Below are 20,534 nucleotides of genomic sequence, written 5' to 3' on the forward strand. Positions count from 1 at the left end.
CGCCCGGAGCCCCTCATATTGATGACTAAGCCAACCTTAACGCCCAGATCACCTGATATAATATGCATAACTATATGAACCACGTGCATATGCATAAAATAAGCTTAGTCAGATTGAACCATGGGTGGCCTGGAAAATCTAAACATAACTTTTTTTTTTGCCGAGGTTCGTTTCAGATATCGAGATTGTTATCTTGGATCCTTGGATCCAGTATTTTGCATTTTTGCATTTTGCATTTTCAAGCTTGGTATTGTTTTTCTTTTCTTTCTCTGCATATAAGAGTTGAACGGCCTTCATTGGGATATCTATTTGTCCATTTACTTGATTTCAGCATTCTTTTTAGATACCCCTCATGCTCGATATCATCTCAACGCTTCTGAATTCAATCCCCCTATCAGTCCTCTTATCCGGGTTGATCGCTATGGGTTTGATTTCATGGTTTCGTCCTAAGGGTCGCATAGCTTTCTATCACGCCAAGGACAATAAGTTGACATTGACCAAAGTTCCCGGCGCCACTGGCGCTAAAGAACAAACCACGTTCGTGGATGTCTGTCGGTCTGCAACACCAGAAACATGCAACCTAAACCCTTTCTTGTTCAATGGGCACCTGCAGACATGTTGGACTACTATGAAATACGACAATGTTCCTGTTTACTACAAACGTAAAATCTTCGAGTCGGAAACCCCCGCATTCTCGGGTCACTATGCCATGGATTTCGTGGTCGCACCGTACGAGATTCCTCAAGATCCGGAGCTTATTGATCAAGCGAGGAAGTATACCCAAAAGTCTGGTATGCCACCGCGCACATCGTTCTTCTCTCAGGATGAATTTGCTGCGTTGCCCTCCAATGACACTAAGCCCATGCTTGTGCTTCTTCACGGTCTGAGCGGTGGATCCCATGAAGTGTACTTGCGGGAAGTCCTAGCACCGCTTGTCAAAGATGGCGCGTGGGAAGCATGTGTTGTCAACTCGAGAGGATGCGCGGAGACAAACATCAGTACTGGTGTTCTCTACAACGCCCGAGCTACCTGGGATGTTCGCCAGTCTGTGAAGTGGCTCAGGAAGCAGTTCCCCAATCGCCCTCTGTTCGGAATTGGCTTCTCACTGGGTGCCAACATCCTCACTAATGTATGCCCTTCCCCCCCCGCAAAGCTGACCGTTTATAACCCCGACTGACAAACTTTGTAGTACCTGGGAGAGGAAGGTGACGCCTGTCAATTGAAGGCAGCCGTAATTTGTGCAAGCCCGTGGAACTTGGACATTGGTTCCTTGGTGTTGCAAAGCACCTGGATTGGGAAGGAGGTGTACAGCAGAACCATGGGGACAAGTATGAAGAAGCTCTTTGAGGCGTGAGTATCTGTCTGTTCGGCTAATGTGAAAATTTGACTAACCACATGGAAAATAGACATGTTGATCAAGTGTCCACAAACCCTCGGATCGATGTTGATGCGATAAGAAAGATTACCTACCTTCATGAGTTCGACCGGTATGTATATTTCCTTCTGCCTGTCAAAATGAGTTCCATTCTAACATGCAACAGAGCTCTGCAATGCCCGACCTGGGGCTACCCCACCGAGGGGGCGTATTACCGTGATGCTACTTCCACCGATTCCATGCTCGCTATCAGGATTCCTTTCCTTTGCGTTCAAGCAGAGGATGATCCTGTAAGTTATGAAAGCTTTCCATGTTAACCGTGAAGACACCACTGACTCTGCTAGATTGCTTGCCGAGAGGCTCTGCCCTACCAGGAAATGACCCAAACGCCATATGGAGTCATGGTAACTACATCGGGAGGTGGCCATCTTGGCTGGTTCGAATTTGGAGGGTCCCGGTGGTTTGTTAAGCCGGTATGTATTTCCCAATTAACCATTGGCATCCAAGATACTAACTTTCCTTCAGGTGGCAAACTTCTTGAACAAAATGGCAAGGGAAATCGATACTACTATTCCTGGTGTTGTCGAACACCCTGAAAGACTCCCTGGAAACATTGCCAGCCACACTGGCCCCAACAAAAAGCCCGACCTGGCACCTAAGCCTGAATTCGTCTCGATGCGCCGCAAGCTCGCACTACCTTTGGGGCTGTAATCTGCCCCTCAACTATTCCGCCCTCCCAACCAACTGCTACAATCATCATGTTCGAAAGCGAGGTCATTCATGGTTTACAATGGGTGAACCATTTTCGGGGTTTTTTTCGGGAGTTTTTTTTTTGCATAAATGATGTTTCTGTTCCGATAGACATAGATTGATAAACCGGTGAAAACGCCGAACCCCGACATCTAAATACATAATCAAAGTATAGACACAAATATTCAGACTTTTTTTCAAGCAAATGCCACGGTCTTCTTCTTTGATCGCCCGGGCTTCGAGATACTATCCTTGATACTCGTGGGCTCCGCGGCCTTGTCACCACCCTTGCCCTTCTTCTTTTGACGGATGGAATCCTTGACGTCGTCGAACTTGTTCTTCCTTTCCTTCATGCGGGCCTCGGCCTCGGCCCTCTTTGCCTCGCGGATCTCTTCTAATTGACGTGCCTTCATCATCTTAGACTCGATCTGGCCCTCCTTCTCGGCGTTCACCATGGCGAGAATTGTCCTCATGCCCTCCTGTAGGTGATAATATTAGTACCAGACTTCCATAAAGTGCAATGAATATAACAGAACATGAGAGGTAAAACGTACCGCATCATCGACAAAAGTCTTGCCCTTCTTCTTGCCCTTGGGCTTGATCACTCCAACAGGTGTGATTTGGTTCAACTCGGGCAGATCCAGCTCCTTCTCGGTGTATACTCTCTTCTTCTTTCTCTTCAAGTTCTCATTGGCAGTCCGGGGCTTGGTCTTCTGTTCCTTGGGCGGGGGACGCTTGGGACCATCTTTCTTGGCCGATTTGCTGACGCGCGAGGCAGAAGACAGGGCTGAAGGCTTGCCTCCCTTTGCGCCTCCTTTGGCGCCTCCCTTTGCACCTCCAACGTTAGGAGCCATTTTGTAGTCGAGGAATTGAACGGTGGATTAAGGTTGAGACGATGCGGATGAAGAGAGAAAAGCAAAGATTGATAGGGTGACGAGAAATGCGTTGTAATAACCTCAACAACCCAAGACGAATTGAATAACCCTGCAACAGAACCAGAGATATCGAAAAATATTCGACGGGAAAAAAAACAAGAGCAGGGAAACGTCGCGCAAGACGGTCCGATAATCCCCAAATTCGCAAAGATTTTTTTTGAAAAGGCAGGCGGTGAGCCAGTCCCATTCCACCACCAACCTCAGATCGAAACCTCCACCCTCGTAGCTCAGGAACCCACGTTCAATTCCCTCCCCGTCTTCCTGCACCCAGTGATTGAACCGCACTGGATTGAGTGGGCACTCAACTCTCCTCGAAAATGACTATCAACCCTACCTACCTGGCGCAGCGCACGCGCTCCTGTACGTCCCTTCCACGCCCGATGCGTTCCGCCGTCCACCCGGCGGGATCGTCAATGGAGTCTATCCTACCCGCGAAAAGGTGCTAATATGCTTGCTTCTTTTTCTAGCTGTCAACTGGGGCGATGCGAAATTCCGAGTCTTGAAGTCGTACCGTGAATGGCTCCGCGCGGTCAGTTTACCCCGAGATCACAGGCCGATACACCTTCTCCCTTGATATATTCTTTTCCTCTGTTCCAGGCAGATATCGCAGGAACAGATTGATTAGAGGCTCTTTTTTTTTTTCTATGGCCTAAAAGGCTACAATTTGACCCCGCAACGGACTCAGCTAACGTGATATCACCAAATACAGTCCCCGGAGATCCAGACCATGTACTCTCTGGGCATGCCCGTGTCCGCCATCCGCACCAAGATCCGCCAGGAGTTCGAGAAGCACCGCTACGTCAGCCAATTGCCTGTCGTGGATGTGCTTTTGTACCAGAGCCACGCCGAGTTCCAGGTTAGTTCAGTCCACCTTTTCTGCCTAGGATATATGACATGTCTTTTTCGACGTGCGGATCTTTCAAGTAGACCATTACGAGAAGCAACTGCCGCTGCTACTTCTTTGTCTTTATTGGATTACCCATTGTCGCAGCCACCCCACAATTCCAGAATCAAATACTGACATCATTTCAATGCAGGAAACCCTTAACTACTGGAAGCAGCTTTCTCACGTTATGAAGTACTTCCGCCCAGAAGAGGACCCTGGCGCGCGGCTACCCCGCAACTTCGTTTCTGGTTTCCTCGAGGGTCGCAATTAAAACTCTCTTCTGCTCCTTTCTCTCTTATTTCCTATCCTCTTCATCTCGTTTCTGGTCCGCGATGTGACAGTTCAAAGAACTGCGCCATCGATAGACATGATGTGTATATATTGTCTGAATAAGCCATTCCATTATCTTATCTCGTTCTCTAGTTTCTGCATACACCTAGCCTCGAGACTTGATGCTGAACCTATCCTATGACAGCACAATCTTCCTAGCAATATTGGTCCCACAGAACGTATCACGAATAACCCCTCTATCATCAAGAAGTATTTCTTATAAATATATATACCAAGAAACCAAAAAGCACTTCTCATGCCCAAGATAGAAAATGTACTTTTCCCTCTACCCAGAAACGCCAATTAAATAATACATATGCAAATAAACAACCTCATGCCTCCATCCGGTTCCCACTCTCCGCATTGAACTGATCACGCGAAGCAGTGAACTTCTCCGTTACGACATCGCACAGATCCATCAGATCATTGAAACCCTTCTCCAGAGCCTCGAGAGCAGTAGTAGTATCTAAAGCCATGCGTTAGTAACCATTCCACATCCAACATTCTTCCAATACGCAAGGTAAGAGAGTAATGAAAGTAAATTAGCAGAAACATACCATTGGTCTGGATACGGACGTTCATCTTAGGATCCGAGGGGTGGGGGATGGTGTAACCGCAGAACTCAACGGCAGGGCTATGTAATAGTTAGTGGTGATGTTCTTGTTCTTCCCCAGACCAGATGATGGGGTTCAATGCCTGTGAGAAAACATCCGGTACGAAATATCGAATCTAGTCTCGAAAGCATGGTATATACTCACTTCTTCATGATTGCGTACCGCAGCGCATTGCCCATGGTGTGGCCTTCGCCTTCGAACTGGAATGAAGCGGCGGTTTCGGTGGCGCCGGGGAGCTGGGGGAAATAATGGTATTAGCTTGGTTTCTTTTTTTTTCTTTTATGTTTAAGTATATCCCATAGATTAATTGTAGCATCAATTCGGATGTCCGTAGAGTAGATACGTACCACGACAATCTGTCTCTCCTCGAGGATGGGGTCGTTGGACTGGGGCAGCTCGGTGTGCTGCTCTGCGTCGACCATGGACTGGTCCATGTCTTGGGAATGGACGGATTCAGGCATTGTGTTTTTTGGTGAGGGGTGTGAAGTATGTAGGTTGAGCTAACGAGTTCGACGGTTTGTCGGACTGTTCAAGTGGATGCGGGAGTTGGGAGTGGTAGTTGGTGGCTGGCTGGGCTTGAATTTGCAAGACAGGAGGTTAATCTCTTTGCTGTCGTTTGGCTTGGTAGTTCAGTTGGAGTTTTAGGCTAAGAAATTTGCGCAATCTGGATCTCCAAGTCGAAGATTATCGCGAAGAAAAAAAGGTGGGTTATCGATAGTCGGTTCTTACCGCCTGCCGTTTTTGGCATCTATAAAATTACATTGTTGAGATGTTGTCTTTTGTGAAGATAAAGGGTGTGATCTTACTTTCTATAAGATTAAGAGTTATGGAATTTGTATAGAAGTGTTATTTTTGTACTATTGTGTGTTGAAAAGGTCCCCCAACCTAATGCTTTAGATAAACAACAGGGTGACAACAAGGTTCTTTCATCATCGCTGACAGCTCCCAGACCGAATAGGCCAAGATCAATGTTGGAGGATCCGTGGGTTGCCGTAATAACTATTCTTGTCACAGTAATTGTCAAATAAAGGTAGGGGATCCTGGCCATGGTTATTGTGCATGGCCCGAAGGGTCTCTGCAATATGTCTGTCTATCCAACTCTGGGTTTCGAAAGATCGTGGGGTTTCTTTTCGATAGCTGGAGGACATAGACCGGTACTGGTGTCTTGCACTCATGGGCGGTTTGGTACTCATAATCGGGGTTGTTTAGATCGGCCACAAAATAGGAATGCTTTCCAGGGTAGATCGTGACCGCAAGGAAACGAGTCGTATTTTTCTTATCGTACTGATAGAGGCTGTCCTGCACCTTCCAGGCAAATAGACGTATAGATTCTAAATAATTGTTCGGCACGAGCAGCGGTGAAGGTTGGTCGTCTCAGCGACTGTGAGAGTCTCCATATAAGGAGTTGGTGAAGGAAAGCTTTGCTGAGAACCGATCACAGATTCGAGACCTCAGGGGCCGCAAATTTTGGTTGAGCCACCTCTGACTCTGCTCCTATCTCTGTCTAACTATCTGTCCCCCTCAACTCACTATCTCGCTCGGCCTAGAATCCGGTGTATATGTAGGTAGGTAACTATGAAGTAATGAGTTGGATAGTATATGATGTTCATGGGTGGCTGTCACAATATTCCTCTCAGATAGATTAATAGAGGCTTGGTCCTTATGAAAAGTTTGAATGGTCACCTCGATAGTAAGAGATTTATGAAACAAAGGTACTACTTTAGACCCAAAGGATTCACAAGGATTTCAAGGGATCCATAAGGCCCCGGGGGCTCAAACTTCGAGGGGAAAAAAACATAAGCCATTTGTCAGCTTTCCCTTTCATCACAGAATAGATTCCATCCACGGTACTTTGTACAGATATACATACATAGATATCGGAAACACCTGTTTAAGAACTGCACAGATGATATATGCAAGAGCTGGAACACCCGGGCACGCACCCATGGTCTGTGCATTTATGAACGCAGGGCCGTGACAGGCCCAATCGAGTGGGCTCTAATTTCAGGCAGATCCGGCCTATTGGTATAATTTCTCCATATGGAGTACTGTGTGATTAAATAAGGTAAACCATGAGCTGAATCCCAACTGAATCAACTATCGAGTAAACTGAATCAAAAAATTATATTTTTCGGATGTTTCAGTTTCAGTTTCAGTTTCAGTTTTGGGAGGGTGCACCTCCGTACTCCGTGCTCCGTATTCCGTACCCGCATGGGACAGGTGTTGGTTGTTTGGACGCCACACACTAGTGGCCCCTTTTGATATAAGCGCCCGCTGCGCCTGGTTTGACATATAACGCTGTGGGAGTGGATGGAGGTGATGTGACGGGGTTTTTTTAAATTATTTCTGTGCCCAGTTCTGGATTGTGTTGGAGAATATGATAATATGATTCGATCAATTTGTGTACAGGTGCTAGTCATATTTGCTTGTTATACTACTGTTAGAGGGGATCCACCCTCCTAGGCGAATTATACCAGAAGGTACGGGGCTGGAAATGTCAGTGTCCGACACTATTGAATGGAGAGTTAATAGTACGGTTAATACGGTGATTTATATAGAGCCCATTACTTTCTATATATATAGTATAGTATATACATAGTATAAGTACAATATAGTTATATTATACTCCGTAGTATACGGAGTATACTATGTATAACAATAATAATATCCGGTAAATCAAATAAAATGAACGGTGGATCCCCCTGGAACAGCCATCTCCTTAAGAAACACATCGTGTCTCAAGTTGGGATCCACCGGGAGGGTCGGGTATCTGGTACTTAGCTGGGGGGACTGCTGATGCGTCGTTCCCCTCTTTGTCCTTCTGGTGATCAACGTACTGGGTACTTTACTTCCGTACTCTCCCTATATTCCGTTATATTACCCCCCTGGAATAGCTTGGTCGATCTCATATCTTTGGATTTTGGGATTTTTTTTCAAGGGCCCAGACTGTTCACCCCCCTCCCTCCAGATTTTCGTCCATTTCTCTCGCTTGTAATTCTGGACTGTCACACTGCCGCCTGACGCCTAACCGCCCCTCTACTCTCCTTTGGCATTCTCGCATTCTCTACTCTCCGATATATCGACCTGGCCGATCCCACGTTTCGATCCGCTTTCCGGACCTTTCCCGCACTCCAGATGCCCTTGCATCCCGTGGAGATTTATCAAGTCAATACACTGTGAGAAGTACTTGGGACTTGCGCCCATCTGCGTGATACCATACCCGGAGGAACTCGAATCATTGTCTCCGTCCACCATGTCCACCGCAGTTGCATCTGCAGCGGCCCCCTTGTCATCACCACACCCAACTCGCAACCCTAGCCCGAGAAACCTCCCGTCTTTGGCTCCTCCGAATAATATCCCGTCCAAACTCTCTCCACCCCGGATGTCCAAAAGCCCCAAGCATGGATCCGCAGCCCACGGTTCCCCGACCGAGAGAGGTCCAGCATCTCCGTAAGTCGAGAGATTCGAGAGATTCAGAGAATCTAGAACTTCACATACTAACACCGTCCTCAGATCCCAAGCTGGCAGCGGAGGCCCACAAATCACTGTAAAGAAGGAACCGGGTTCCTCCCCACGAATGCAGAGTCGGCCCCGGCCTCGGAAATTGGACCTTTCGACTAGTCTTCCATCCTCCAGTGGGTTGACGGTTCGCCCTCCGGGGGGCCTTTAACAGCCTCAATGCAACATGTAGGCCTGGCGTGCCTGTCGCCTGGCTTCCAGACCCACGATCCGGTCATGCGAGAGCAGCTGCAGCGCAGCCTCTCTGTGCGGGATCAGCAGCGGTCGATCATTGAACAGCGCATGCAGAGATCAGCGAAAGACGATGGTCCGGACGGTATTAAGCCCTCCGAGTCAAATTTGATGGGTATGCCCAAGACCGGAAAGCGCAGACCTCCGGCCGGCCTATCGATCGTCCCTCCATCGGCCTCCCAGTTTGCAAACGAGCGAGTCATCCAATCTGCTCCACTACACCAGACTTTCACTGGCAGGTATCAGCCACAGCCATTGACCCGCCATGTCGTCAACCAGAGCCCGACCTTGGGCTCGACCTCCCACATGCATCAGCTGCCAGCAACCCAAACAAACAATCGTCTTCCTCCCCTCTCCGACGTGTTCGGTTCCGATACATTGGGTCGCGACCGGGACTCTGGCCTCGCTAATATCCACTTGAACGCATCGAGCACCAACTCCTCTCAATCCAACAACTTGGCGCCGATGCCTTCCCCTGGGCTGCCAGGTAACATGTCCCAAACCCCCAACCGACCGCGCGAATATCACTCAGCCGAAGAGGCCGTGCAAGAGATGTCCGGTGGACGAGAGGAGTTGCTGCCTCGCATTGTTCACTATGGAGGACACCAACCTCCCACTCCGCCATCCCCACAAGTACTCCACGCAGACCCCAAGACCGCGCCCCTTGCCCCAGAACCCCAAGCGCCTCACGGTCCGCCTCCTGCCTCCTTTGGTATGTTTGCCCCGTCCGATGGTACGGCACGTCGGCGCCCTCGGAGCGAGTATGAACATGACAACGGAAGTCCGCCGCTGGGTCATGGCCCCGACTCTCAATACCGGCCCAACCCGGCCACCATGCCCGGCCCGCATGCTTCGTTCTCTGGACCTTTTGGTGCAGGAAGAGACTCACCCGAGACGCAGCGGAGAAAGAAGGATGAATTCCTTGGTCTCTGTGCACGAGCTTGGGATTTGTTCCACTCGTGATGCGACATCGCTCTGTTAGTCTGTCTCAGCAGTCCCTCTTGCAGAGGCCGACGGTTGGCTCTGCTTCGCGGGTTTCAAGTAATGATGGAATTTGCTTGAACCAACTTGCTAGCAAATGCCCGACCCAACCATCCCCGATGCCATCTATAAATACTATCACATCCGAGGAGTTTTGCTGCCTTGGAATACAAAGACCTTACTTTGATGCTATCAAGTCCCGGGCACTTATTTGGTCCTATTGGCAAGTCCAATCCCAACCGAGTTAATGCCTGGGCAAATCTGAATGTTCATTCTCCCCCGACTCATCCTGGACGATCGAGTCGGGAACCCCTTTTCCCATACCCAATGATGCGTGCATCAATATCATGTTATCTATGCTACGACAGTATCGGCAGGGCACCTTGGCACCCTGTAAAAATTTCGTGTTCGGGTTCTTTTATGCATCAACTTTGCTTTGGGCGTTGGAGGGGTTCTATGCTTCGTACTATACCTTTTGAACTTGTTTTTTTTTTTCTCTCTTTTTTGGGAGATAAAGCATTATGGTAATGAGTTCTCTATCTCTTATTGACTTGTTCTGAATGCCTTCTTTTCTTCTCTTTCCAACCTTTTGTTCTGCTATATTGGTTCTCCTCTCCGAGACTGGTAATTCTAATGCACATCCCATTTGAGATCATACATACAGCATACCTCTGGACATGTAGACAAGATATTCAATATTCATATGCATAATACTATATACTTTTCAATCCCAACAAATTCAACGCCATAACCCAATACAAACAAGGTCTACTCCAACCTCCGTCTCTTCCCCCATTAGGCATACCCCCATCCTGACCACCACCTTCCACTCCCCTCCTCTCCCAAGGCATCTCCTTCCTCTCCTTAGATGTCATCTTCTTCCGTCTCCTCTCAAGAGCCTTCGCCCGCTCCCTCGATCCCATCTCCTCATACTTCCTCTCAAGAACCTGCTTCTGCAACTCAGAGTTCTTAAGATAATAAGGATTAGCCTTCTTCCCCTCCCGAATCAACTGTTTCTCGCGCCTCTTATGCTCAGCCTGAACATCCGCCTCCCGCTTCTTATTCTGCGCAGACCGCAATTTATCCTCCGCCCGTCGAATCTCCCCCTTAAGCTTCTCCTTCTGCTGAAGATTCTTCGTCTTCCTCATCTGCTCCTTCAAATCATTCAGTTCAGATGCCCGGTACTCATCCAAGAACGCATACGCAGTCCCGCCATGCGGGTGCTTCCCAACACCGCTGTGGCCCATGACCGCTGCGTCGAAGCGCGGGTCTCGGGACCGTGGTGCGGGCGGGAGTTCCACTGCTGTGCGCTTGCGTGTCACCGCCCGTTTGGAGGATTGCACCATCGGCGCGTGCTTGGAGGTTCGGCTTGGCTTTTCTTTGGTTTTGGATTTCGCGGCTGCTTCGAGCTTTTGTTCGCGTGCTTCCCGGAGCTTTGTGCGGATGTCATCGAGTGTTGCGGTTGTATCGTCTTTAGGGGTGCGCTTGTCTTTGCGCTTCTTCTCGCGCATCGAGGCTTGGGCTTTGGCTAGTGCGCCGAAGGAGATGTCCGCTAGTGAGGCTTTGAAGTCGTCGCCTGAGTCGTGCTCGGATTCTGGCTCTTCTTCGATGTCTGAGTTGCTAGCTTCGGACTCAGAGCCTGTGCCTGCTTCTTCAGCTTCGGAGTCATCTGCTGGCTGGATTTTGGTTAGCTGTGATTTCTAGAGTGAAGGTGTTGGTGGCTTACTGATTGGATGGAACCGTTAGATTCGGCATCAGAGCCATCTTGCGAACCCTCCTCGGAACCTGATCCTTCGGAGAATACCTCGTCGTCTTCTGGCCGAGCTCGCACTCGGCGATTGAGCAGATCGGAAATAGCCATTTTGTTGTTGCTGTCGTTGGAAAACCCCGCGGAGGAAGAAGACCTGTCAAAAAGAAAAATATTGCCGCTCGGGGCGGTCAGAGCGATAAGCACTGATTAGATATTTTTGCGATGCCCCGATGTTGCGACGAACGTTCCTAATTAACTTGCGCTTGTTGTTTTATAAATGTCACTGCATGCTCTGCGTGGTCGAGCCTTCCCTCACTTCCAACTTGCAAATCTCCCATCGCGTCACTCTCAGCCTCTTCCCAGGGCAACCAATCAGGTACTGCCTCCACTATCATTCGTTACGTGGATAGCATGTTCGCCAATTGTTGATTTATCTCTAACTTGCGTTTAAATAGCTTCTCCCAGTGTCGAATTCTGGCGCTCCGAAATCACGACTGAGATTCTCTACTTTACTCTCGTCACGTCCTACGTCCTTCAAGCTGTCTCGCGCAAACAAAAGACCGAAGCGTGCGTCTAACGCCGCGGAACTTGAACACCAGTCGAATCCGATCCCACAGTATGCCAATTCAGCCTATTATGTGGTGAACATGAACTCTGGATCAGCACAGAATGGACGGGGGGCCAGCCGGCCGGCTTCCTCGCACGGTTCTTGGGACCGCAATGCGCCCCCTCGAGATACACATCGGATTGCGGGATATGGGGACTGTTCTGTACAAGGCAGTCTTCCACCATCGCAGTATGCTCCTGCACCGAATATGAACCCGAACATTGGTTATCAGATTCCACCGGCCAATCAACAGGCCTATCAATCTCGGGGCCACGCTCCTGCCATGCAACAGCACCAACCGCAAATACCTTCAGGACAAGGTCAACAACAATTTAGCGCTTTTAATACTTTGCCACCAGATCCAATGGGGATGGATCAAGCTTTCTTCCAAATGGCACAGAATATGCCCTGGATGTATCCGGGCTTTGATAGCGGGACGCCATTTCCACCTCCATTTCCCCTCCTCCCTTTCGATATGAATGCCCCACTACCCTTCCAAAACACCAGACCCATGAGCACAATGGCCGGTGGCACAGGAAAACGGTCCACGCCGGATGTTCAGAGACAAAGATCGCCAACACCGCCAGTCAAAGTCCCACTCCCGACATTACAATACACAAATCAGGCATCATTGAAGCCAGAGAAGACAGAAAAGCGACCACTCCTCGTCATCCTCGATCTCAACGGCACCCTCATTTACCGCAAGGTTCGCAAATTCCCACCGAAATTTGCCAGACGCACTGGTCTAGATCACTTCCTAGCCATGCTAGTCAAGAACTACAAAGTCATGATCTGGTCCAGCTCTCAACCCCCAACTGTAAACGCAGTCTGCGAGCAGATCTTCCCAGGCCCCATGCACGACGCTCTCGTCGCCCGCTGGGGACGCGACAAATTCGGCCTCACCGCCGGTCAATACAACAAAAAGCTCCAGGTCTACAAGGAGCTACACAAAGTCTGGGCGGAGGCAAATATCCAAGGCGCATTCCCAGGGAACGAACATCTGAAAAATCCCCCGGGGGAATCATCAAGCGACAACCCATCACGCAAGAACCGCAAGCAAAAGCTTCGCGATGCTAAAGCTGCAAAGCTTCCCGCGGGCCACCGTTGGGACCAGACCAATACCATCCTCATTGATGATAGCAAGCTCAAGGCTTCGAGTGAACCGTACAATATCCTCGAGATTCCGGAGTTCGCTAATGATCCCAGCATCGATGAGACGAAGCTCTTCACTAAGGTGCTCAATCGTCTTGATTATCTCGCACACCACGACGACGTGAGCAAGGTTCTCCGCGTCTGGAATGAGCGGGTAGACAAGGGTGAGGGTAGTATTCTGGATTTGGATATCGGACTCCACGAGGATTCTGTCGACAACGAGGATGGCGGGATAAGTCTTCTCCCAGAGCAGTTGAATGGCAGCTCTAGTGGGGATCCCATGACCTTCAATGGTACAAACGGCGCCCCTGCCCCTGCCCCTGCAATTTCTAAGGCCAAGGCCAAGAAAAATAAGAAAGCGAAGGCTAGAGAAAAAGCCGCCGCCGCCGCCGCCAATAATCCAACCGAAAACATGACACCCGCACTTTCCAGTACTGCACCCATCACAAACCAGCCAGTCACAAAGCCAACACAACCCCAGCAGAAGACAGAAGACCAAAAGACCGAAATTAAATTGTCCCGCAAAGCCCGCAAAAGAGCCAGGGAAGAAGAAAGTCTCGCCATAAAGGCCGCCGCCGAGGCGGAACAGCGAAAGAAACACGATATTCCTATGCCGAGTTCCGAAAATGAGACTACCGGGCCAAAAATACCTGGTCTCGGTCTCCTCCAAGTTCAACCTGGCACAAGCCAGAAATCCATTCGTCGCAAACAGAAGGCTGCAGACAAAAAGGCGCAGTACGAAGTTGATCCTCCCACCTCTACTTCTGCTTCTGCTTCTGACTCTGGTCCCGGTTCCAAGACGGTCTTCGAATCTGCCTCTGCAGCTGCCCACACAGCCGATGCTGCTCGCACCATAAAATCCGGATTATCACCTGAATACCTCCCCCAGATACGGATTTGACTGTGGGCATGGAATCAGATGTTGCTGACTATGTTCCACCGGATTTTGTGACTGATTCAAGAACTAAGCATGACCGCTCGCCATCGCCGGTTTCATCGGCTGGATCGAGGAATTCGTTGCTTGATCGGCTTGAAGAGGGGCTTGGGATTGGGGCTGTGAAGCGTTGACCTCAGAGTAGTATAGCTGTTATCGGGGTTGAGGCTTGGATTCTGAAAGGGATCTTCTTGTTCTGTCTTTGTTTGGTTTTTTTCATAGATATCCCGTCATATGTATTTTTTTCTTATATATCTTTCCTCTCTTAGAGGTCTTGAAATCATAGTTTATATGTTTCATGTCTGGTTGTTGAGACTGTTGTATGCATGCATACTCAAGGCATTGGCTCTATCATACTGGATCAGTCTCGTTTGTTTATATGTAATGTGAAGTAAACTAGTAAACGAGGGAAGAATAGTAGGATACTACTATCTCTACCTTCCAAATGTTTCTCTAAAGGAATCCCCCCTCTAGATATCTCTATCTGTATTCCCTCACTTATGTTCTAATTCAATATTCTAGTGTTCCTCTGAATCTTTAACTTTCATATTCCAGTCCTATCTCCTACAGCTTTACATCTAAAATCCAAAAGAGCCTAAAATTCATGGAAATCGTCGTTGATGTACCATACGCATGGCGTTTTTCCCTAATATATATAGTTCTTTACATCATCGTCTTTGAAACACTTTTGCCGTCCGGGATAACTGTTTGGCATGGATGAGTGCATGATGCCTTTTCTCGTAGAGATAGTCGTCCTGAAAAGTACCGGGAAGACTATTGGAAGGGACAGAGGGATATCCCCTGCACTGGTAGCAGGTCTTGCCAATCACTATCTCCTACTTGACCCGGAACTCATGATAGAGCAAGCATACCTCTTTATTAGATAATGTCATGGAACTCTTCTTGTTTCAGCCAATCTCCGAACAAGATAGGTCAAAACGCCACGATGCCCAAGAGAGGAACATCGTGTTCTTGAAGATACCGGATTCCTGGAGTTTTGTAACCGCTCCCTTTGCATTCCAGTCGATGAACCCAAAATAGAAAACTGCTTGGATTGTAGAGAGATGGTCAGACCACCGATATTCCTACCAGTTTTCCATACTGGGTGTCATCGGGCTGGCATGGGGACCGGACAGTCAGAAGTAATCACAGAAGATTACTTCTAACTGCCCGCATAGTCCTGTAAGAATTTGGCTGAGCGAGAATGATGCTCATCCAATAGTTAAATTCGAGGGAAGATAGAACATAAGAAACCCTTTATATATCTTCATTGTCTATACGGGCCCTCATTCCCTTTGGTTGCGGCTTCGGTCTGCCCGAGACACCAAACCAAAACAAAACAGTCTGTGTGGAATTTATGAGGAAGCAGGACAGAGCTTCCATGTTGTTCAGCAAATTGGCATTGCACACGGCGAGCGAGGTATCCCAAGGTTGGAATGGATAAATGGATGGGACTCTTCCAACACAGAGGCGTGGTGTTAGTTTTGCTTTGTTCATACCTGCTAGTCGAACCAAGACTCTCGCCCATGAATTTGTAAAGAATGAGACAATCTCATAGAAGCCATCTCATGAGAGCCTTGGTCTTTTGTTCAAACTCATCGAAGAAAAAAAACCCCAGGAGTGATACAGCGGCAGGGCATATAGCGGCTGCATTGTGGCGAACGATATACGACCTTTAATGCATATATCGATTCGGGTGCCGTTTGCTAATTCTGACATTGACAGGCCAGACAGGTCTGGAGATGGTTGTGGCAGTTTGGCTCAGCCGGCTTGTTGTGGAAGAGGTAGACGGAAGAACAACGGGGTCGAGACATGAAGAAAAAGAATGGTGCTACCCCAGAGACGCTCATTCCTACAACGTAGAAAGCTTTCAGTTTGACTTTGAAGTAACCCGAGAGAAGACTGGAGGTTGGAGACAAGAACTCCGAGGCCGAAGGTTGGTATATGTTGGGTGGGTCTGTCAAAAGGGCTAGGAACAAGAAGAAGCAAGGAACATGAATGCGATTCATGTTCACATTGCGCCATTCTCTGCGCCAAAGGTTCTGAGTGAATGGAGAAGGGTGGGAGACAGAAGCAGACTGACTGCCCTAAAAACAATGTATATCATTGTAGAGTCTGTGATAATGTTAAATGCTAGCCAAACATCATTGGCTTTACTCTCAAATCTTACTCAACTCACCACATCGGAGTCACAACGTCATGTGTTAGCTAGCACCGGGGACAACTAGAGATGGCCTGCCGAGCCATTGTATGTATCACCGTTGAACAAGCCATGGCCGAAGCACGAGAGGACTTGTGATTCCCCATAATGATGAAGACTGGGAGTAGTAGATATGAAATTTGAAATGGAAGTGAGGGATGATGAAATCTAAGTGAACCATAGGAAGATATATATGTATAGGCAGCTAGAAGGAAGACAGCTTGATTAATGAGCGGGCAGAATGGTGGGTGTGCGAGAAGAGGATGGTTGTAAAGGAAGAAGCAGTAAGGCATCTAGCAATCTATATCCGGCCAGTAGGCAAACAAATGGTCAACATCCAATGGTATATCCAAATGACAGAGCAAACGACAAAGGGGAATATGGGGGAGATAAAAGGAGACCAGGAGAGCGAGGATGTATACTGGTAGTGTTAACACATCTCGCACATGCCACCAGGTAGCTCCAAGACCTATTTCTACAAAGACTGCGCAATAATTCACCACTACACAGGAAAAAATAAATATGCACTCAAGAATTCAGAGGACTGTCTCTGTTCTTTAATTGCTAGAACTAAACTAGCAGCAACTGGTCCAGCTGGGATTGTCATAATAGCAAAACCCAAACTAGCTTAGTCGATCATCATTCCGCGTCGCAACGTATTCATAACCGTGATTCAACATCAACACGTAAGACCAAAGGTCAAGATATTTGGAAAATCCCAAAGAATTTCAGGCAGAGGAAAGAAGAGAATAGACGTGAGGCGTAGGATGTTTTCAAGCACAGCACGTCCATCGGGGTATTGGGGGATGAAATTTTATAGGAGATGGGGAGAGTAAATCGGGGCGAACGCGCTTATTTGAAGACGTGGCCATCGGTCCACTCCTTGACCTTACCGTCAACGGTGACGGGAACGTCCTGGGACCACATGTCCTCGACGAGCTTGCGGTCAGCCTCGTTGGAGGGGTCGAGCTTGGTGAACTCGTAACCCTCGTAGTCGGGGCCGACAGTGAAAGCGGGCTCCCACTCCTGACCGCGGGTCATGTAGGCACCGTAGACGACACAGTCGTAGTTCTCGCCGTAGACGGACTGGGCACCGAAGAGGTACTTGCGGGAAGCCTCAAGACGGGTCTGGAAGCCACCGATCAAGTTGTTGGCCATGAAGGTGAGCTTGAGCTCGTTGTTGTAACGGTAGTTGACCTTCCAGAGAGAGTACTCATCGGCCTTGAAGTGCTCCCAGAACCAGGGCATGGCGACGGTGCGGGGGTCCTCGTTGGAGAACTTGCGCTTCCAGTCATCAAGGATGAGAGTGGGCTTGCCAAGAGCCTCAAGGGGGTGCTTGGCCTTGGGGGCCTCGGCGGCGGGGGCCTCAGCGGGGGCAGCGGCAGCGGGAGCGGCGGCCTTGGGCTTGGGCTCCTTCTTGGGGGCGACGTACTTGATCACCTCCTCAGCGAACTTGGGCTCGGGGAAGACAGCCTTGAAGGCGTCCTGGTTGATAATGGTGTTGTACCACCGGGTGGTGGCGGGGTTGGCCTCGCGCCAGGCCTTGTCAAGGACAGTGGCGAAAGCACGGGTAAGGAGGGAGGCAGCGAAGATATCGGCCAGGGTGATACGCTCACCAACAAGGTAGGTGTTGGCAACGAGGTGGGTCTCGAGGGCAGAGACGGCCTTGAGGGCAGTCTTGGCGGCCTCATCGACAGTCTTCTTGTTGTAGTTACCGAAACCCAACAGAGGGCGGTACCAGGCACCGAACAGGGGAAGGACCTCAGTGTTCACGAAGGACATCCAGCGGAGGATGGAAGCGTAGTCCTGCTTGGTCTTGCCGAGAAGGGTGGTCTTCTCGTTCTGGGAGGTGACTATGAACAGGACGTGTTAGTCAAGTTGCTTTGAAACTCAATTGGGTCCAACAATGGAGCAATCGGAGGTGTCGATGACACCATGTGTCCAATGCAAAATGAAAAGAGGGGGATGGTCGAGTCCAAATTTTCCCGCAGAGCGGGGTAGCCAATTATTTTTTTTTCAGAGTTGTTTTTTCTCAACAGTTGTTATAACACAAGAGTTATAATTCAGACAGGGATAACTAATGGTATCTCATCATAAAGAAGAGAGGCATAAAAAATGGACCGAGGGGTGTGGTGGAATGCATTGAAGGGAGGCAATTTGTTCACATACCATAGACGGCAATGGCAATAACCTCAGAGAGGGTGAAGCCATTGGCACCCTCGAAGGCGGGGATCTTGCCAGTGGGGTTGAGCTTGAGGTACTCAGCGCTGGTGTTGAACTCAGCGGCAGAGTTGGCCTCAGTCTTAACCAGCTCCAAATCGAGGTCGTTGTGCTTAGCAGCGACCAGGATGGAGATGGTGCGACCGTTGTCCTAAAGAATATTAGACATTGAATGAAAGCAAAGGGTCGAAGATAAACATACAGGCAGACCGTAGAGCTTTCCGAAGGCCATCTTGAATGTAATGTGTGGAAGATGAAGAAGAAAAAAAAGAAAGAAGAGAAAGGAGAGGGGCGAACAAGTTTTTTGTGCTGGCGGGACGACCTCGGTGTTCGGAGGAACTGATCTTGCCGGAGCCACAGTCACATGACCCGACAAAAAACATGACACTCGGAGACCATCAATGGTCTCCATCTAGGACCTCAAATCCGAGCTTCAGCCCCGAATTCCCCGCCAATTCCACCAGCCATGGCGTGGCACAAACCCACCAGCCTTGCACAGGCGATGCAATCCCTCCGCCTAACCTCAACCCTCACAAAACCCTCAACCCAAGCCTCCCGAACAACCCTCAACACCCTCCGCACGCGCACCTACGCAACAGAAGCCGAGTCCGTCCCCGCGGCCGCAGCCCCGGAAATCAACTTCGGTTCCTTCAGCCAAAAGCCCGCCCGCATCATCCCCTCTTCCCCATCCTACTTCTCCGGCAGCCCACGCTTCATCGACCATGTCCTGGCACTGGAAACTCTGCAAGCGAAGCACGCCGCACTCCCTATAGTGGCTACGAGCGAGGCACCACGCATGGCGTGGTTCAAGCTCCCACAGTTCCGCGACTACGTGGGCGAGCCCGTTCCCATGAAGAAATACAAGTCGCTAGTCAAGATCCTACAGCGGTTGAACCGCATCCAGCCCGATATGGTTCCTGCCGAAGTGCGTGATACTCTCGCCAAATTCCTGCGTCCTGGTAACCCGTATGCGGTGGAGAATGTTCCCCGGACGGTGGATGAGAATGGACGTGCGCGCGGGAAGGGAAAGAGGAAGGAGTCTACGGCTGTTGTGCAGCTTGTTGAGGGTGAGGGTGAGATACTTGTTAATGGAAAGAGTATTGTGGAGGTGTTTAAGCGGGTTCATGATCGTGAGAGTGCGCTTTGGGCGCTGAGGTGTACGCAGCGATTGGATAAGTATAATGCTTGGATTCGGGTGCAGGGTGGTGGTGTTACTGGTCAGGCTGAGGCTATTACATTGGCTCTTGGTCGGGCTTTGTTGTTGCATGAGCCTGGGTTGAAGGCGGTTCTGAGGAAGGGTATGTTCTTGGTTTCATTCTTATATCTCATTTCATTGGCACAATTGCTAACTTCGATTCCTTTACAGCCGGTGCCATCACAGTCGACGCTCGTCGTGTCGAGAGAAAGAAGCCTGGTCACGTCAAGGCCCGCAAGATGCCTACCTGGGTCAAGCGTTAAAGTGGCCAGCGAGATCACTCGAGCATTTCCTATTTCTTTTTTGTTTCAACACTGTATTATTCCACCACGGTACCCCGAGTTCGCGACTTGTTTTATATCCTGTACTCTCAATGCATATGGGGCATCAATTCTAAGGTTTCATTGAATCAGCGTGTTGTATATCCACCTATACCTAAGGTTCACGTTCTACTCTCTCTAAATAGATGGTAACAAGTATGGATCGTGGGTAATGAAGCTCTTGTTATACGTCTTCGTCTTTGGTCTTGGCCTTCATCGCATGACGGAAAAAGGCACGGGAAAAGATACTATAATGGATTCGAACTGAGATCAGATCCTATTTTGAGTTATCCAGGACATTTCATTAGATCAGTTTGAAGGCATAGATGCGGTAGCAAGACGAATATTGTAACCGCCTATTACGAGGATACCGATTAGGGCAAAGATTGAGCGATTGAGCTCTACAATCTACAGTTTGAACAAGCACTAAAAATCCAACCTCTAAGGTAGGTAGCTCACTGCAATGTCACACCTATAACCCCTGAACAGTGAAAATAGTTCATATTTGATATCAAGTAGATCGACTCCATTTCAA

General features: G+C 49.1%; 10 protein-coding genes across 10 annotated transcripts; 6 read left to right on the top strand and 4 right to left on the bottom strand.

Moving 5' to 3' along the window:
• Positions 1-352: 352 nt before the first annotated feature.
• N7487_011905 (putative hydrolase, alpha/beta fold family) lies at positions 353-2,086 on the top strand (the record flags this gene model as incomplete). Its single annotated transcript, XM_056879635.1, has 6 exons — positions 353-1,129; positions 1,190-1,350; positions 1,407-1,487; positions 1,542-1,665; positions 1,720-1,848; positions 1,901-2,086. 6 exons carry the CDS (start codon positions 353-355, stop codon positions 2,084-2,086), a joined length of 1,458 nt encoding a protein of 485 aa, XP_056724954.1.
• A 236-nt stretch (positions 2,087-2,322) lies between these two features.
• On the bottom strand, positions 2,323-2,979 carry loc1 (the record flags this gene model as incomplete). Its single annotated transcript, XM_056879636.1, has 2 exons — positions 2,323-2,604; positions 2,680-2,979. The coding sequence occupies 2 exons, from the start codon at positions 2,977-2,979 to the stop codon at positions 2,323-2,325; spliced, it is 582 nt and encodes a 193-aa protein (XP_056724955.1).
• Positions 2,980-3,054: 75 nt separating this feature from the next.
• Positions 3,055-3,338, top strand: N7487_011907 (uncharacterized protein; the record flags this gene model as incomplete). The annotated part of the gene is made up of 2 exons (XM_056879637.1): positions 3,055-3,232; positions 3,265-3,338. Coding segments are annotated over 2 exons (252 nt in total), but the record flags the coding sequence as incomplete, so codon positions are not given.
• Positions 3,339-3,377: 39 nt separating this feature from the next.
• On the top strand, positions 3,378-4,217 carry N7487_011908 (NADH dehydrogenase [ubiquinone] 1 alpha subcomplex subunit 6; the record flags this gene model as incomplete). The annotated part of the gene is made up of 4 exons (XM_056879638.1): positions 3,378-3,420; positions 3,528-3,589; positions 3,770-3,916; positions 4,098-4,217. The coding sequence occupies 4 exons, from the start codon at positions 3,378-3,380 to the stop codon at positions 4,215-4,217; spliced, it is 372 nt and encodes a 123-aa protein (XP_056724957.1).
• A 391-nt stretch (positions 4,218-4,608) lies between these two features.
• On the bottom strand, positions 4,609-5,351 carry N7487_011909 (DNA-directed RNA polymerase core subunit RPC19; the record flags this gene model as incomplete). The annotated part of the gene is made up of 4 exons (XM_056879639.1): positions 4,609-4,742; positions 4,834-4,910; positions 5,035-5,126; positions 5,238-5,351. The coding sequence occupies 4 exons, from the start codon at positions 5,349-5,351 to the stop codon at positions 4,609-4,611; spliced, it is 417 nt and encodes a 138-aa protein (XP_056724958.1).
• Positions 5,352-7,949: 2,598 nt separating this feature from the next.
• Positions 7,950-9,603, top strand: N7487_011910 (uncharacterized protein; the record flags this gene model as incomplete). Its single annotated transcript, XM_056879640.1, has 3 exons — positions 7,950-8,340; positions 8,404-8,525; positions 8,582-9,603. Exons 1-3 carry the CDS (start codon positions 8,144-8,146, stop codon positions 9,601-9,603), a joined length of 1,341 nt encoding a protein of 446 aa, XP_056724959.1. The 5' UTR covers positions 7,950-8,143.
• Positions 9,604-10,385: 782 nt separating this feature from the next.
• Positions 10,386-11,482, bottom strand: rrp36 (putative pre-rRNA processing protein; the record flags this gene model as incomplete). Its single annotated transcript, XM_056879641.1, has 2 exons — positions 10,386-11,297; positions 11,348-11,482. Coding segments are annotated over 2 exons (1,047 nt in total), but the record flags the coding sequence as incomplete, so codon positions are not given.
• Positions 11,483-12,018: 536 nt separating this feature from the next.
• N7487_011912 (NIF domain protein) lies at positions 12,019-14,031 on the top strand (the record flags this gene model as incomplete). Its single annotated transcript, XM_056879642.1, has 1 exon — positions 12,019-14,031. The coding sequence occupies one exon, from the start codon at positions 12,019-12,021 to the stop codon at positions 14,029-14,031; it is 2,013 nt and encodes a 670-aa protein (XP_056724961.1).
• A 3,085-nt stretch (positions 14,032-17,116) lies between these two features.
• Positions 17,117-18,716, bottom strand: N7487_011913 (putative translation elongation factor eEF-1 subunit gamma; the record flags this gene model as incomplete). The annotated part of the gene is made up of 3 exons (XM_056879643.1): positions 17,117-18,117; positions 18,434-18,635; positions 18,687-18,716. 3 exons carry the CDS (start codon positions 18,714-18,716, stop codon positions 17,117-17,119), a joined length of 1,233 nt encoding a protein of 410 aa, XP_056724962.1.
• Positions 18,717-18,950: 234 nt separating this feature from the next.
• N7487_011914 (mitochondrial 37S ribosomal protein uS9m) lies at positions 18,951-19,942 on the top strand (the record flags this gene model as incomplete). The annotated part of the gene is made up of 2 exons (XM_056879644.1): positions 18,951-19,782; positions 19,851-19,942. The coding sequence occupies 2 exons, from the start codon at positions 18,951-18,953 to the stop codon at positions 19,940-19,942; spliced, it is 924 nt and encodes a 307-aa protein (XP_056724963.1).
• Between the last annotated feature and the right edge of the window lie 592 nt (positions 19,943-20,534).

This window comes from Penicillium crustosum (genome assembly GCF_028827405.1).
Source record: "Penicillium crustosum strain IBT 35664 chromosome Unknown utg000005l_segment0_segment0, whole genome shotgun sequence".
In the NCBI taxonomy this organism is placed as follows: domain Eukaryota; kingdom Fungi; phylum Ascomycota; class Eurotiomycetes; order Eurotiales; family Aspergillaceae; genus Penicillium; species Penicillium crustosum.